General features: G+C 42.8%; 1 protein-coding gene across 1 annotated transcript in view; it reads left to right on the forward strand.

Annotated features, from left to right (window-relative positions):
• LOC146809065 (B-cell receptor CD22-like) overlaps nucleotides 1-17,741 on the forward strand; it is a 554,422-nt gene that overhangs the window by 177,510 nt on the left and 359,171 nt on the right. Inside the window, exon 2 of the mRNA XM_085614284.1 lies at nucleotides 1,213-1,332. Coding sequence (XP_085470410.1) covers nucleotides 1,290-1,332 — 43 coding nt within the window. The 5' untranslated portion in view covers nucleotides 1,213-1,289. The remainder of the gene's footprint in view (nucleotides 1-1,212; nucleotides 1,333-17,741) is intronic.

The following is a 17,741-nucleotide window of genomic DNA, read 5'->3' on the forward strand; positions in this document are numbered from 1 at the left end:
GAATGAATAGGGAGTCCGAATCCCTATCAATCCAGGTAACTAATTTGAAGGGATGTGAACACGGCAAGCAGATGCTTTTGGAGTAGTCAGTGAACATTTAAGTACTTAAAACCCAGAATTTGGAAATTCTTTTTGAAAATACATTTTCCCAAAATGGCTTTTTTTCAACTAAAATGGTAATTATGTGAATGCCTATTCCCGATGACGCCTTTGTTGTTCAATCTTCTTCCCTTTTATGATCTGCATTTCATTTTAAATATTAACTAAATACATGTACATTAATTTGAGAACATTGCTGTCTATTTCTGAGATTGTCCACTTTTATCAATTAATGTGAGCTTTCTAATTATTTTGCAAAAATACATTTTTATAAACCCCGAAGACGCAACAGTTTACTTTATGCAGTGAAACATGTGGTGGCTGCGCAACATCTAAGAAACCAATTATTGTACTTGATATGAATGGAAAATGTCTATTGAAATTTGGAATTGTTTGGCTGTCCTACATCAATAAAAAAGCAACACTGAATTTTGGAAGCAATGTGTAAAACTTGCAAACTTCCAAAATGAAAAACATTTTAAATGAATATATTATTGATATGTTACAGAAATAAATGTAATTGTTCTTTAATTCAAAAAGTGTTATTATATTTTTTCTTTGTTATGTTTATTGTTACGTGGTTCATGACATTTTGGCACTAGGGTTGTTTTTCTAGTGTTTTTTTTTAACCCAGTGGTTTGAGTCGAGCAGGGTTGTCATTACATGAAGCCCCGCGGTTTTCGTATTTTTTAAAATATGTTTACTCTGAATGCACACATCACACAAGTTGGTCATCTAATTCACTTCACTAGTGAAGGAACATTTGAAGACTAATGTATACATGCTAACCGACTGTATTAGGACTCTCCTAGTGCATAGCCTTCATTTGTCCAATCACATTTATGTCCGCTGTCCAGCTTTGCTTGAGGAGGCTGATCCATACCATATTTTCAGGCTATCAAGCAGGAATAAATGTATATCCAGTGAATATATATGTGGTTATCCTGAAAATGTGACATTAACATGGTGAGAGTGGAACAATATTGGGCACACATGAATTATGTTCTTTTGTGGAAATGATTGAGTCAAACAATCAGTAAAGTGACAGCTCTAAAGTGTGTCTCATTTTCTTTGGTCTGTATGTTGTTTAATTCAGTTTATTTCATTTTCCAGGGCTGCAAATAATAAGGCTTTAACCCGAGGATTCTTCAGAGAAGTTTGTTCTGAGGTGCTTTGCAAAAGAGCTAACAATGGGCTACAAGCCGGGAGTTTTCTTTTGCGCTCTTCTTCAAGGTATCATCACTCTCAAGCAGATTGTGATATATTCTGTTGTCCATTTCTATGCAGCAAACAATTGATATGAGCTTATGTTTAAATCTTTCCTACTGACAGCTGTTAGCTGTCAATTTTTGAAGATCTTATATGAACAATACCAGTACTTACAGCGAACTTTGGATACCTCTTTGCTTACCACTGATTGGCACTCAATGGACGTGCATGTATTTTCTTACTCTCTCCTTTCTGTGCCGTTTCCCACCTTAAATATCGAATGGCGTTTGCTCTGTGTTCCCCTCCCCTGGCCCGCAGCTCATCTATTTCTTCCCTTCTCCTCTCTCCCGCCTTTTTTGGTGTTTGTTATTAGTTTTATTCCCCTGCCTCTCGTTCCTATGTTTCTTCATCATCCTCCATTCTCTGTTATTACCTTATGCTTATTTCTTATTCCAGCTGGTCCTCCATTGCTCTTTTGCCTCTCCAGCTGTGATCTTTAATTATTTGGAGGGCTCATTGTCCGCAATTTGCTACCAGCTTGCTCCTTTTACAAAATGTGCTTTGAAGAATATTTAAATCACTTTTGTTTTACCATTCCATGATTTGGCTTTTCCATCTTGGAAGGGTAAATAAAAAAATAAAATGGTGTCCTGCTGCATTAGTGTGCACGCGTAGTAACGCATACACATGCATTTTCTCAGCCGCAGTAATTTGCAAATGCATGTGCATGCATGCCTACGCATCAATCTTTTTTTTCACATAATGCACAGCATTGACAACAGCCAAAAAGAAAAGCCAACCAGTCTCCACTGGCAACCAATTTACAAGGCCCATGCAGGTTATTATTAATTGTTGCATTTTCTTTTGTTTTATACAGATACAACTAGGGAAGTGGAGCATCTTTGGAATTGAGTTCTCTATTGTTTACAACTCTTCCTTTCATACTTTTTTGTGTGCAGTGTAGTCAGTATGTCAATTTAGTTTGCTTAGGTTAAAAAGCAGCCTTATAAGTAAATACGTACATACATACAACAACAATATGAATACATCATTAAACAATAACCAATCTTAATAAATTCATAAAACAACTAATATAACATTCTCCAAGATCAGCTCTGAACTTGATAGCAAGATGCAGAAAACGTCCCACAACATCACAATGGCAGAATAGTAGCTGCAGGTATAAGAAATCACTTCTCAACAATGGCAAAGTGCTTATGTCATGAAAGTTTTTAAAAGCTTTGAAAATATAAAGTACATTTGAGATTGGACATATCTAATGTGTAGGAAAAAGTTAAAGGTTTCATGAAGTGGCAAAACTTTTGAAAACAACAACTTTTAAAGAGTAATATCTATCCCAAAAAGTAAACAACGCTCATAACTATCAGAGACCGTGTACAAATAGGTCTCCATTCACACACCAATGAACAAATATTTCCTCTAATTTTTCCCGATAATCCAAGGAGTCTTAAACAATTCAGTAATTCCCAATTAAAAGCATGTAACACTGAAACATTCAAGACGCAGGATACTCGGCACCCAGGAGAACGACATCGCAGAGGGTAATTAACGCTGTAGTTGTGTTTTCTAAGCCTCTGTGTTTGCCAGTTTCTTTTGGCAGTTCAGCGTTGGAGGACTCTGTCTAATTTCACCTGGTGGGGTTTGAAACCTTCTGGTTTTTTTTTCAACTGTGACATGCACACCAGGTAAGAGTTTGGTGCGCCACAGATCAAGTTTGGTGATACGCACACCTGTTTTCTTTTCTCATTGCATGGTAGCATCTTGCGCATCTCAATACATTTTGGTGATGTGCACACCATGCTGTACTTGTTTCTTGCAGCCTATTTCAGTAACTTTATTGGATGTGTAACATCTCAGTGGGGTTTTGTTCCATTTTTTCTCCCCTGTTTCCCTACGTATACCCTGTGTAATTGTGTTCTGGCACATAGTTGTGTTCTGCTCTATTATCTGTGCAGTTTAAGACAAGCAGATACACCTGGTGAATATGTAGTCAGCTAATCCTCCACCATTCAGGAAGTCTGCATATTCATTGGAGACAGTGTTTTGATGCTTTCGAGGCTTACCTGGGAGCAATTACAGCTCAGGGCTGGGTGAGCAGTCAAAATATCGAAAATAAAATATCGACCTGCACTAATATCGAGTTTTAAATATCGAAGGGACAGAATATCGATGTCAATAATATCTATGGACAGAATATCGACCCTAAGGTAAGTATTTTTATATCGATGTTAGTAATATCGAAGTTAGTAATATCGATATCAAATATATCGATGCTACTAATATTGATGTTACTAATATCGATATTTATATTATTGTTATGTATTTTATTATGTATTTAATATGCATGTGTTATATGTTTTTTGTTAAGGGTTCTACTGGTTTTAAAATATATGTATACAATTTTTATATGTTAATAATGTTTTTTTAAGTCAATTTGGTGTTTTAGTACTGTAGCAGGTTGTGAGTTTATAGGGGAATAGGGTGGGAAGTAATTTAATTATATGAAATTAATTATACATTTTTAGGAATTATAAATTAATTTTAAATCATTTTTGCGTTTAAGTTCTGTAGCGGGTTGTGGGTTTATTGGGGAATAGGGTGGGAAGTAATTTAATTGTAATTAAGTAATAATTTATTTTCATTTATTGGTATTGATAATTATATTATTGTTAATTAAGAATTAATTGGTAATTAATTTTTATTAATTGGTAATGAGTTTTTATTAACTGATTAATTGATAATTATGTTAAGTGTATTATTTTATTATTGGAGTGTGTCATGCGTTTATAGGGGAATAGTTTTGGAAGTAATTGAGATCTAATTAAGTAATTATTAAATTTGTTGTTGGGTATTGATAATTAATGAATTGGACATTAATTAATAATTGGTAAATATTCCAAATTGTAATATTTTGGTTATGAAAAATAATTTATTGTTGATTAATCATTAATTGTGAATTAAAAATGATTAAATATTACGTATTGATATTTCTAATTAATATATTAATACGTAATTATTAATTGGTAATTAATGTTTAATAATTATTATTTTGGGGTATAAAAATATTTAATAGTTCAATATTTTTTAATTGGTACTTAATGTTTCATAATTATTATTTTGTGGTATACATTTTTTTAATTGTTCAATTTTTTTAAATTGGTAATTACTTTTTAATAATTCATATGTTTTTGGTTATGAAGAATAATTTATTGTTTAATATTTATTATTTGGTAATTAATATTTATTAATTATTATTTATTGGTATTTATTATTAATGTATTGTTAATTAATTATTCATTGGTAGTTATGTTTGTAATAATTATTTATTGGTATTTGTAAATAATTTTGAGTTATTTAATAATTAAATCACTAATTATTTTAAATAATTATTTTATTTATAAGTATGTTATTTTTACCTTCTACGCTATCCAACACTTTCCCTACTGTTGCACTCTCTGGAGTTGGACTAAAGTAATTTTTATCCCTACGCTATCCAACACTTGTATTGTATTGTATTGTGGGCTTATATAGCGCTAGAATCGACTCCCGGAGGAGTATCTCCGCGCTTCGACCGCTGGGGAACCCGTATTGGCTTTCCCTGAGAGATGGTCCCTGACGGGAATCTCCAAGGTGAGACCAGGCATCCCTGGTGGTCTGGGGGGGCCATTGTGAAGATGAGGCAAGCTAATGCCCAGAGTTGCCGAGTGCGATCCCTGATTAGTGTAGGCACCGAGGCGAGAATTATCGAGTCCGCTGACCCTGGTCCAAGACCCTGCCGCGTCGGGAATTGAACCCTGGTCCCGGGCCGTCCTCTGCCTTCGGGTCTGCCGCCTCTAACCAGTGAGCCACACTACTTCACAGTACCGTACTGTTGCACTCTCTGGAGTTGGAATAGTAATTTTGACCCTTACGCTATCCAACACTTTCCCTACTGTTGCACTCTGTGGAGTAGGAATAGTAATTTTTACCCCTACGCTATCCAACACTTTCCCTACTGTTGCACTCTCTGGAGTGGGAATAGTAATTTTTACCCCTACGCTATCCAACACTTTCCCTACTGTTGCACTCTCTGGAGTTGGAATAGTAATTTTTACCCCTACTCTATCCAACACATTCCCTGCTGTTGCACTCTCTGGAGTGGGAATGATAATTTTTTATCTACGCTATCCAACTCTTTCTCTACAGTTGCACTCTCTGGAGTTGGAATAGTAATTTGTACCCCTACGCTATCCAACACTTTCCCTACTGTTGCACTCTCTGGAGTAGGAATAGTAATTTTTACCCCTACGCTATCCAACACTTTCCCTACTGTTGCACTCTCTGGAGTGGGAATAGTAATTTTTACCCCTTCGCTATCCAACACTTTCCCTACTGTTGCACTCTCTGGAGTTGGAATAGTAATTTTTACCCCAACGCTATCCAACACTTTCCCTACTGTTGCACTCTCTGGAGTGGGAATAGTAATTTTTACCCTTACGCTATCCAACACTTTCTCTACTGTTGCACTCTCTGGAGTTGGAATCATAATTTTTACCCCTACGCTATCCAACACTTTCCCTATTGTTGCATTGTCTGGAGTGGGAATTGCAATTGTTACCCCTATGCTATCCAACACTTTCCCTACTGTTGCACTCCTTGGAGTTGGAATAGTAATTTTAACCCCTACACTATTTAACACTTTCCCTACTGTTGCACTCTCTGGAGATGGAATAGTAATGTTTACCCCTACGCTATCCAACACTTTCTCTACTGTTGCACTCTCTGGAGTGGGAATAGTAATTTTTACCCCTACGGTATGCAACACTTTCCCTACTGTTGCACTCTCTGGAGTTGGAACAGTAATTTATACCTCTACGTTATCCAACACTTTCCCTATTGTTACACTCCCTGGAGTTGGAATAGTAATTTTTAGCCCTACGCTATCCAACATTTTCCTTACTGTTGTTTTTTTTGGAGCTGGAGTAGTAGTTTTATTGTCTGTGCTATTTAGGGGCCGATTCCGATCCTGGGTAAAACCAGGTACGAACCGTCGGTCGGAGCGTTTTCTCCGTCCGACTCGTACCCAGTAAAAACACCATACAAACTTGCAAGTACGATTCTTACGGAAACACCATTTCCGTACGAATCGGAAAAAACACCGACCGACAGCAAAATCCATATGAATGTGACCCAGGACACCGCGGACGTGACGTCCGGACGGAGTTAGGCATGTTTTTATGTCCCAGCAAGTACGATTCGCACCAACAGCAGTCCGGACGGCAATATTTTTACGGCACCCACAAAGTGCCGGAAAAGCGAAGGACGCCGCAATGCGAGCGGAATAGGGGGCCCGGTACGTGCCGTCTCCCCCCCCAGCCCCCCGTATGTATGCGCCGTCCCCCCAGCCCCCCGTATTTATGGGCCGTCCCCCCCAGCCCCGCGGATGGACACGCCGTACCCCCAGCCCCCCCGCGGATGTACGACACGTACCTCCACCCGTGTATGTATGACATGTACCCCCACCCCTGTAGGTACGGCATGTACCCCCACCCGTGTATGTACGGCACATACCCCCACCCGTGTATGTACGACACGTACCCCCACCCCCGTAGGTACGGTGCGGACTCCCACCCGTGTATGTACGGCACGTACCCCCACCCCCGTAGGTACAGTGCGGACTCCCACCCGTGTATGTACGGCACGTACCCCCACCCGTGTATGTACGGCACGTACCCCACCCGTGTATGTACGGCACGTACCCCCACCCGTGTATGTACGACACATACCCCCAGCCCCGTAGCGCTGGGGGTCCACACCGTACCTACGGGGGTGGGGGTACGTGTCGTACATACACGGGTGGGGGTACGTGCCGTACATACATGGGTGGGGTACGTGCCATACATACACGGGTGGGGGTACGTGCCATACATACACGGGTTACAACAAACAAATGATGGACGGAATGCTGACAATGCAGACATTCTCCCCCAGTCAAGAGATCTGGGTTAAATCCATTGTTCTTTTGCCCACTACGCCACCCCAGTTTAGACATGGCCATATGCAAATCAGTCTTGACCCTGTGCCTCATGGGAACAGTCCGGCCCGAACTGCCAAGCCATGTCTTCCTTGGACCGGAATCAAGCATCCTAGGACCGGTTTCTGGCTATCAGCCGTAATCAGCCAGGATAGCTTGACTCCAGTGGCGTAGTGAGCATGGGTCCCACGTCTGGGAATACCCATCCCACTTAGGGCAAAAGGCGTTACAACAAACAAATGATGGACGGAATGCTGACAATGCAGACATTCTCCCCCAGTCAAGAGATCTGGGTTAAATCCATCGTTCTTTTGCCCACTACGCCACGTCAGTTTAGACATGGCCATATGCAAATCAGTCTTGACCTTGTGCCTCATGGGAACAGTCCAGCCCGAACTGCCAAGCCATGTCTTCCCTGGACCGGAATCAAGCATCCTAGGACCGGTTTCTGGCTATCAGCCGTCATCAGCCAGGATAGCTTGACTCCAGTGGCGTAGTGAGCACGGGTCCCACGTCTGGGAATACCCATCCCACTTAGGGCGAAAAGCGTTACAACAAACAAATGATGGACGGAATGCTGACAATGCAGACATTCTCCCCCAGTCAAGAGATCTGGGTTAAATCCATCGTTCCTTTGCCCACTACGCCACCCCAGTTTAGACATGGCCATATGTAAATCAGTCTTGAACCTGTGCCTCATGGGAACAGTCCAGCCCGAACTGCCAAGCCATGTCTTCCCTTGACCGGAATCAAGCATCCTAGGACCGGTTTCTGGCTATCAGCCGTCATCAGCCAGGATAGCTTGACTCCAGTGGCGTAGTGAGCATGGGTCCCACGTCTGGGAATACCCATCCCACTTAGGGCGAAAAGCGTTACAACAAACAAATGATGGACGGAATGCTGACAATGCAGACATTCTCCCCCAGTCAAGAGATCTGGGTTAAATCCATCCATGATGACGGCTGATAGCCAGAAACCGGCCCTAGGATGCTTGATTCCAGTCCAGGGAAGACATGGCTTGGCAGTTCGGGCTGGACTGTTCCCATGAGGCACAGGGCCAAGACTGATTTGCATATGGCCATGTCCAAACTGGGGTGGTGTAGTGGGCAAAAGAACGATGGATTTAACCCAGATCTCTTGACTGGGGGAGAATGTCTGCATTGTCAGCATTCCGTCCATCATTTGTTTGTTGTAACGCTTTTCGCCCTAAGTGGGATGGGTATTCCCAGACGTGGGACCCGTGCTCACTACACCACTGGAGTCAAGCTATCCTGGCTGATGACGGCTGATAGCCAGAAACCGGTCCTAGGATGCTTGATTCCGGTCCAGGGAAGACATGGCTTGGCAGTTCGGGCTCGACTGTTCCCATGAGGCACAGGGCCAAGACTGATTTGCATATGGCCATGTCCAAACTGGGGTGGTGTAGTGGGCAAAAGAACAATGGATTTAACCCAGATCTCTTGACTGGGGGAGAATGTCTGCATTGTCAGCATTCCGTCCATCATTTGTTTGTTGTAACGCTTTTCGCCCTAAGTGGGATGGGTATTCCCAGACGTGGGACCCGTGCTCACTACGCCACTGGAGTCAAGCTATCCTGGCCGATGACGGCTGATAGCCAGAAACCGGTCCTAGGATGCTTGATTCCGGTCCAGGGAAGACATGGCTTGGCAGTTCGGGCTGGACTGTTCCCATGAGGCACAGGGCCAAGACTGATTTGCATATGGCCATGTCCAAACTGGGGTGGTGTTGTGGGCAAAAGAACGATGGATTTAACCCAGATCTCTTGACTGGGGGAGAATATCTGCATTGTCAGCATTCCGTCCATCATTTGTTTGTTGTAACGCTTTTCGCCCTAAGTGGGATGGGTATTCCCAGACGTGGGACCCGTGCTCACTACGCCACTGGAGTCAAGCTATCCTGGCTGATGACGGCTGATAGCCAGAAACCGTTCCTAGGATGCTTGATTCCGGTCCAGGGAAGACATGGCTTGGCAGTTCGGGCTGGACTGTTCCCATGAGGCACAGGGCCAAGACTGATTTGCATATGGCCATGTCCAAACTGGGGTGGTGTAGTGGGCAAAAGAACGATGGATTTAACCCAGATCTCTTGACTGGGGGAGAATGTCTGCATTGTCAGCATTCAGTCCATCATTTGTTTGTTGTACATACACGGGTGGGAGTCCGCACTGTACCTATGGGGGTGGGGGTACGTGCCGTACATAAATGGGTGGGGGTACGTGTCGTACATACACGGGTGGGGGTACGTGCCGTATATACACGGGTGGGGGTACGTGCCGTACATACACGGGTGGGGGTACGTGCCATACATACACGAGTGGGGGTATGTGCCGTACATACACGGGTGGGGGTACGTGCCATACATACACGGGTGGGAGTCCGCACTGTACCTACGGGGGGGTACGTGTCGTACATACACGGGTGGGGGTACATGTCGTACATACATGGGTGGGGGTACGTGCCGTACATACACGGGTGGGGGTACGTGCCGTACATACACGGGTGGGGGTACGTGCCATACATACACAGGTGGGGGTACGTGTCGTACATACACGGGTGGGGGTACGTGCAGTACATACACGGGTGGGGGTACGTGCCATACCTACGGGCCTGGGGGTACGTGTCGTACATACGGGGGGCTGGGGGGTACGGCGCGTACATACGGGGGGCTGGGGGCTTGTTCGGCGCGTACCTGGCACCTGTTTGGATGTCGCCATGGTTGCTATAGGAGTTCGCTCCGGACGGTCTTTTTACTATACGGTTGTACAATTGGACGGACGGTAGGAATCGTACTTGCGCGCTCGGACTTCAGTTTTCAGATTCAGACGTTAAAATGTCCGGGGACGTGTCGGACACCTTTTCCGACCCGAGGACGTGTCGGGGAATTTACCCAATACGATTCGTATGGACTTTTTCACATACGAATCGTACTTGCCAGTTTGTACGGGACTTGTACGATTCGTACGGTAATAAATCCAGATACGATTCGTACGGGGAAAATTTTTCCAGGATCAGAATCGCCCCTAAATATTTTTGGTATTATTCTTAGCTAATGTAATATATAATTAATTTTAACAATATTCAAATTAAATGTAATTTTTTTAATGTGTTATGTATAATTATTAAATTTTTATTTATGTTATTGTTTTTGTGTATGATGTATTTGTAATTTATAATAATGTTTAATAATTTCTGTTATTAAAACAATTATTAAAACTGATTATTAAGTAAGTATATATATTATTTAATATATGTATATGTTTAATTAATGTTTTATTCAATTATATATATATTCGTTATTAATTTTAAACATTATAAAATATATTTAATTATGTTTATTTTATTTATAAGTATTATTTGGTTTATCTTACATTTTTTTTTTACTAAAAAATACCTTATATTTTATTTTTGATATTTTTGTACTTACCATGTTGTAGATAGGATGTCGATATTCTTGACATCGTTATTTTTGCTCCGATATTTTTGTAGGTCGATTTTTTGTCCTTCGATATTTTGTCAGTGATCCCAGGGCTGAAAGGAAGAAGCGTCTTCTTCTACATTTTTTGGGTTTTGAGAGGTTTTCAAACATCTCCCTGAATTGGTGTTGGGTGACGCTGAGGTGGTTGATGAGTAATAAGAAGCATTTAAGAAGTTAGTTATAAAATTTGATGTGCAGGCTAGATTAGTTGCGCTATGACATACATTTCTTAAACGTGCACAGTCACAGGGTGAGAATGTGGACACATATATAAGTGCCTTGTGGAAACTTTGTGCTCAATGTCAATTTGGGGATACCATGAACAGCTGCTCGGGGATCAATGGATCACTCACTGTTGGGACAAACACATTCAACTGAAGCTTCTAACTATGGGTGACCCAGGGATCGAATATGTTATGATGGTAGCAAAAAGTGTTGAATTGGCACAGTTGTTTATCAAGGAACTCAATATAAACTGTCCACCAAAGGACTCTGCTAATGCATTTGTGATTACCAGTGTACCACGCAAAGACAACAAGGTCCACAAGAACGCTTTTTAAAATAGAACCAATATTTGTTACCGGTATGGCTATGCGCCACATGGGAGAGGCAACAGAGTGTGTCCAGCCAGGAATGTGTGTTGTCGCAAGTGTGGCAAAATGGGTCACTTTGCCAAAGTGTGTCAGTCTGGCCTGGCTAAGCCAGCCAAGCGGTACAAAAGGGGGTGGTGATGGACGGAGCATCAGAACCAATCAAACACTCACACCCAGTCAACAGATCTGGGTTTGATCCATCACCGTTCTTTAGCCCACTCTGCCATCCCAGTTCAGACATGGCCATATGCAAATCAGTCTGACCCTGTGCCTCATGGGAACAGAACAGCCCGAACTGCCAAGCCATACCTTACCTGGACCGGAAACAAGCTTCCTAGGACTGGTTTCTGGCATTTATGTGATGGAAAAAGGTTCAGTGAGTGAACATGAGCTGGTAAAGGATTTACAAGATAGGATTGTAGTGGTGTCTGATGGTGACATAGTTTCTGGTGATCCAAATAATTGTGTGGATCCAAATGTTGATGTGCTTGTGGGAGACAAGAACCTCAATTTATTGGTGTATTCTGGTGCATGCATTTCAATGATCACCTACGAACTACTCAAAAGAATTTGGGGCAATAGGGCTCTTTTCCCTCCAGACAGAGCGCCTGTATCCTATGTGAGGAGAAGAATTGAGTTGGAAGGGTTCATTTAAGATGTTCTTTAGTTCAGGGGGCATCGGATCCAAGGGAATATCTATGTTGAGGTTTGTGGTCTGAATATTCTTGGGTGGTATCACCAGAGGCTTTTTGGTATGGTTTTTAGAACTGGCACTAGCGAACAAGTACTGGTTATCAAAGACACCCCAGCTTCTGTATGTTTAGAAGAAGAGTTTCCGCAGGCATTCTCTAACAGTCTTAGAAAAATAGCGGCTTTCAAACACAGAATTAAAGTAAAGAAAGAGGCTGTCCCCATCAAGCATAAGGTTAGATCTGTGCCTTTCAACCTCAGGGAAGATCTTAAGAAAGAGTGTGACAGGTTACAGAGTAGTGGGGTTATTGAACCCATCAAATCAAGCCTGTGGTTCAGCCCTTTAGTTGTTGCTCGCAAACACAATGGGGATATGCGTTTGTGCATTGATGTAAGAAGCCAGAATAAGGAAAGCTGAGTTGATTCCTACCCTCTGCCCAAGATTGGCAAGCTTTTGGAGGAATTGAGGGGTGCAGATTAGTTCTCTAAGATTGATCTTGCTTCAGCATATCACCAAGTGGTGTTGAATGATGAGTCTTGCCATTACATGGCTTTAATTCCCCATTTGGTTCTTATCAGTTTTGCAAGATTCTATTTGGCCTGGCTTCGGCTGCATCGGTTTTTCAATGCATAATTCAGCAGATTTTCAATGGTGTGAAAGGGGTCGTCATTTTTCAGGACAAAGTTCTTATCTTCTCTAAACATTCAGGAGATCATGAGAACTCGTTAAAAGCTGTGCTCTGGATTTTTGAGGAGAAGGGTGTTGTAAAAAAAGTGAAGTGTGAGTTCTGGAAGAAAGAAATAGAGTTTTTGGGACAGTTAGTGTCATGCAAGGGAGTAAGCCCAAGGCCTGGTCTAGTGAAGGCTGTGGTTGAGTGCCTGAGTGCCTGAGTCCCAGTGACAAACATAAGCTGTGCTCCTTTTTTGGTCCGTGCAAGTTTTATGCGTGCTTTATACCGGACTATGCAACTGATATGAAGGCTCTGTCAAACATGTTAAGAGCTAATGTCTCGTTTGAATGGAATGATAATTGTCAAGACACGTTCATGATGGACAAGTCAGAGTTGACTAATGCAAAAACCCTCAGTGCCTTTGACCCGTATATATGTTGTACTATAACGGTTGATGCCAGTAACTACAGTTTAGGCGCTGTGTCGACACAACATCTGGAGGAAGTTGAAGTGACCATTAGTTATGCGCCCAGGGTGTTGCGTGATCCAGAGCTTAATTACTCCGTGATCGAAAAGGAGTTATTAGCATGCTATTTTTGCTAGTGAGAAATTCAAGAGTGTCGTGTGGGACAGGACATTTGTTACACAAACTGATCATAAGCCTCTAGTTTACATTCTTGGTGGTGACAGACTAAAGTATGCTATGCCACGTATAGCACGTTTGACTACGAAATTGCTACAATATGATTTTGCTGTCAAGCACATTCGGGGTAAGGATAATGTCAGAGCTGATCTTCTCTCCAGACGTCCTATCTGCGAAGAAGAGGTGCTTGATGTGGACGAGGACGAAGAGGATTGTTTTATCATTTATGTTGATGCTTTGGAAAACAAAGCGTGTAGGGAGAGTGAGTGGAAGAAAGCAGAGATTGGAATACTGTGCTTAGGAAGGTCAAAAAATATATAGTGAAGGGTTGGCCCAGAGAGAGATGTGTGTCTCCAGATATTCAACCATTTTGTAAAATTGCTGAGGAATTGTCCATTGAAGATGGGGGGATTGTGAGAGATGACAGGTGCATTCCCTCTGTTGGCATTCGTGCTTTACTGGTGGGCGTATCAGATTACACTACTGGTGGCATCCATGTATAAGGGCATTGAGTCGGTGGTTAAAGAGTGTGTTATAAGTTCTGGGGCTGAGAAGGGGTACCAAGATGTTAAACCTCTGCTACAGTCCATACCATTCCCGGAGAAGCCATGGTTAAAGGTATGAATTGGTTTGGTGGGACCTTTCAATTTTCTTACACACCATTTATGCTTTGCGCTTGTTTTGATGGATTACCACAGTAAGTGGCCTGAAGTACGTTTTTGTGTGTCCCCCACTGCGAGTAATGCTATACATTTCCTAAAGAAGATTTTTATGAGAGAAGGTTTCTCTGAAGTGTTAGTGTCTGACAATGGGGTGCAATTTGTGAACCATGATATGAGCACATTTCTGGGTGAGTCGGGTATTAAACATTTGAGGAGTTCAGTTTCTCATCCACAAACTAACTGATTGGTGAAAAGGATGAATAGGGTGATTGTTGAATGCATCAAGTGGGCAAAGAGCAATGGTTACAATGTGGAGGGTGTGGTTAGGTCAATGTTGTGGTTTTATCACACTACGCCACATTCTCTCACAAAAATTGTGCCATTTGTTTTGCTCAGAGGGGCATGCCCACGCCCACTTTATATCCTGCTTGGCTACTTAAGACGGTTATAAAGTTTCATGCTGGGTGGATCAAGGGGCAGTGGAATCCAGGGTGGCAGCGGGCCAAGAGAAAATGGGAAAGAGATATGATCTCAAGAAGTCTGTTAGACCTGTTTTGTGTTCCCCTGATGACATGGTTCATGTTAAAAATACAGACTTTGTCAGAAAGGGAGGTGCGGTGTATGGTGATCCTATGCGTGTCAAGAGAGTGTGTGGTGGTGCCATTATGGTACGTGATGGGTATCGGTGGAATGCCAGTAAGGTGGTGAAAGTGTTTGGGGCTTCAAATCATTTGGGACAAGATGTTGATTTAGCCCTGCCCTCTGCTGGTGAACAAAGTTCCTGTGTGGAACCACAAAGGTCGAGTCGTGTGAAACATGCACCCTGGAAGCTAAGATGATGTACTTTCTGTTTTTCTCATGTGGCAAGCATAGCTCATTGCTCTCTTTAAGATTTCAGTTTTTTTGGGGGGGGTTTATGTTTTGGTGGCTGGTGTTTTGCACTTTTATGTTTGCAGAGGTAGACTACGTGTGTTGTTAAAAAAAATGGTAATATGTTGTGCTTAGCAAGGGTTGTTTCTCTTAACCCTTGGAATGTCTGAGGGGTTGCCATAGCTGCTCACCATTGAGAGGGTTCCACATTTTATCAGTTGGAGCTTTCCTGTTGTTTGAGGGCAGCGGTGGCTCATTAAACCATGAATACATTTAAGAAAGTTATTTACTTACCGTCTCCTCTCGTGTTTAAGCTGGAGGCCACAACAGGGTTTCTGCCCTCAAACATTCAGTTACATTTTCATCACTCTTTGAAACCACCGGGTTAGCCCAAATAGAGACCAGCATATAGAACATATCATCTTAATGATATGTTCTATATCATTCATCTGATGTATTTATGACATGAAAAATGAGAGGTTGGAGACCCAGAAGTCATCTTTAAAACCTAGTTTCTTCCACCAGCAGACTCGTAAGGTCAGTAAAGCCCCGAATATACATTATCTTCTACATATTTCCAACATGTGTTTAGCGATCTGGGGCCACGTGTACCTATGTATAATTTGCTAGTTCCTAATAGGGAATTTTTGGAATTCACTATTGGGCAATCGAGAACACCCATGTACAAATGTGTCCTTGACACATTTAGCGATTCCTAATGAGGGTCGTAATATTCATGAGGTAGGTCGCTATTTGGGAACCACAAATGAAACACTTCTGTTTCACTTTTTCAGAGCAGGCAGTGGTCCTTGTGACCACTGCCTGCTCTAAAAAAAGTTTTTGCAACCATTCATAAAGTGGAAGGGGTCCTCTAAGGACCCCTTTCCATTTGCAACTGGGTTACCACCTACTTGAAGTAGGCGGCAAAATGTATAAGTTTGGCGACTGCATTTTGGTCACAAAACATTCGTACATAGAACTGTGAGTCGCTATTAGGAAGTGACCACTTAACACACCCGTTCCTAATACCAAATAGCTAACCCATTTTGAAGTTACTGAATCGCAAAATACCGTTTTTTACTGTGTGTGCAAAAAAGCTTTTTTGCTGTCGCAAACAGCCCAATTCGGTGAACAACAAAAAAGCTACGTATATCTGGCCCCTATTTTCTAATCGAACTGTTGAATCAAAGGGTGCCACCTTCCAATGTGTTTGAATTCATGTTTCCCTCTGTGCTGCAACAGGTATGGCAAATGGCAAAAATTGTCAAACATTATACAACTATCTCTAAAATCAGATTATCAATAAAAAAAGGTTCTAAATTTCATGGATTTATGGCCCGAAGTCACAATATATATCATTGACAGATTGGGTTTTAGGTCATGATCATGTATAAAGGATACAAAGTTATCCATTAGGTTTGCAGACTTGGCCAAGCAACATGGCTGTCTGGACGTGCTCCTAGGGAACTCTGCTGCCCCACCAACTAATCCTGCCAAAATCCTGACATAATGTCCCCTATCTACGTTGTCCCTGACTGAGGCTTGCTCCTGGATGAGTAGTAGCAGTGCTGGAGGGAGCTCACCCCGATTCAGCCTGTCCTCCATCCCCATTGAGGCCTCTAGGAGATGGAACTCAACAAAGGTCTGGGCACCCGCTCAGTGGCCTATAACCTACCTGCTGCCATGTGGTCTGCCAGTGCTTGGCTGCCCGCTGGGGATCTCTGTGGCTTAGAAGGCTTTGTAAGCAGTGCCCCTATATTCTACTCTCTCTCCTGTCCTTACTGTACCTGTAGCCTGGACTTTCACAATCCCAGCCCCATGGTGCAAAGACAGGTTGGCGGGCTGCAGGACCTTTATCGGCTGGTGGCAGCCTGACCCCAAGAGGCTGCAGTGATCAGTGGGGCCGGCATAGCTGGGGGCCTGTTTCAGGGCCCTGCTTGGTTGGTGTGAGCCCCAGTGAAGAAGGAGAGATGGGGATGCCCTCTTCTGCATTAGCTGTGGAGGACACTGGTGACTGCGGATGGGGGTGCCCACTCCTCAGGGCCTTGCTTTTCTCATGTGGACTGTGGAAATGTGGATTTTCCTGGTCAGTTATGTCCCCTATCTTGGACCCCAACGGTTCTATGTGCATGTCACAAGTACATGTATGCTCTCTCCAGTTCCAGTTTCCAAAACGCAAACATATGTGCGTCCACCGTCAACCTGTTCTCTGTCAGATCCGCCATCAATGGGCCGGATATTCCATTCCTAAGTATGAAAGGCCACCGACTTTATATGGCTAAGTTACTCTATTTTTACAGTTCAGGCAAGTAGGCCCGATTCTGTCCTCAAAGCCTTCCCTGCTCTCTGTCTCTGACAGCTTCAGCTTGAGCTCGCATCTGTATCCATGAACTTTGTCCTACTCCCTGTGCAGCTAACGGTGCCTGCCTCGGCCAGTTTTCGACTGCCTGCCAAGAAGCTGTATTTCACCTTCGAATTATCTATTTTGCTCCTCAGCCGATGCATTCCTGTCTAGTAGTTTAAGTAAACATTCTTCCAGCTACCAAGCAAAGGACTCAGCCTTTCCGTCCTCCTGCAAGTGATTCATAGCCCTGTTTCCATGGAGAGTTTTCTGCCCCTCGCATCTCATATAGACACTTAGACGCTTGTACACGCACACAGTCAGTATAGAATAGATTCTGTCCGAGAGTCTCTTCTTGTGGATAACATAGTTCTCTAAACATAGGATGTTAGATATGATTTGGGATTAGGTTGACTTGACCCCCAGACTTCTCG

This window comes from Triturus cristatus, chromosome 7 (genome assembly GCF_964204655.1).
Source record: "Triturus cristatus chromosome 7, aTriCri1.1, whole genome shotgun sequence".
Lineage (NCBI taxonomy): Eukaryota > Metazoa > Chordata > Amphibia > Caudata > Salamandridae > Triturus > Triturus cristatus.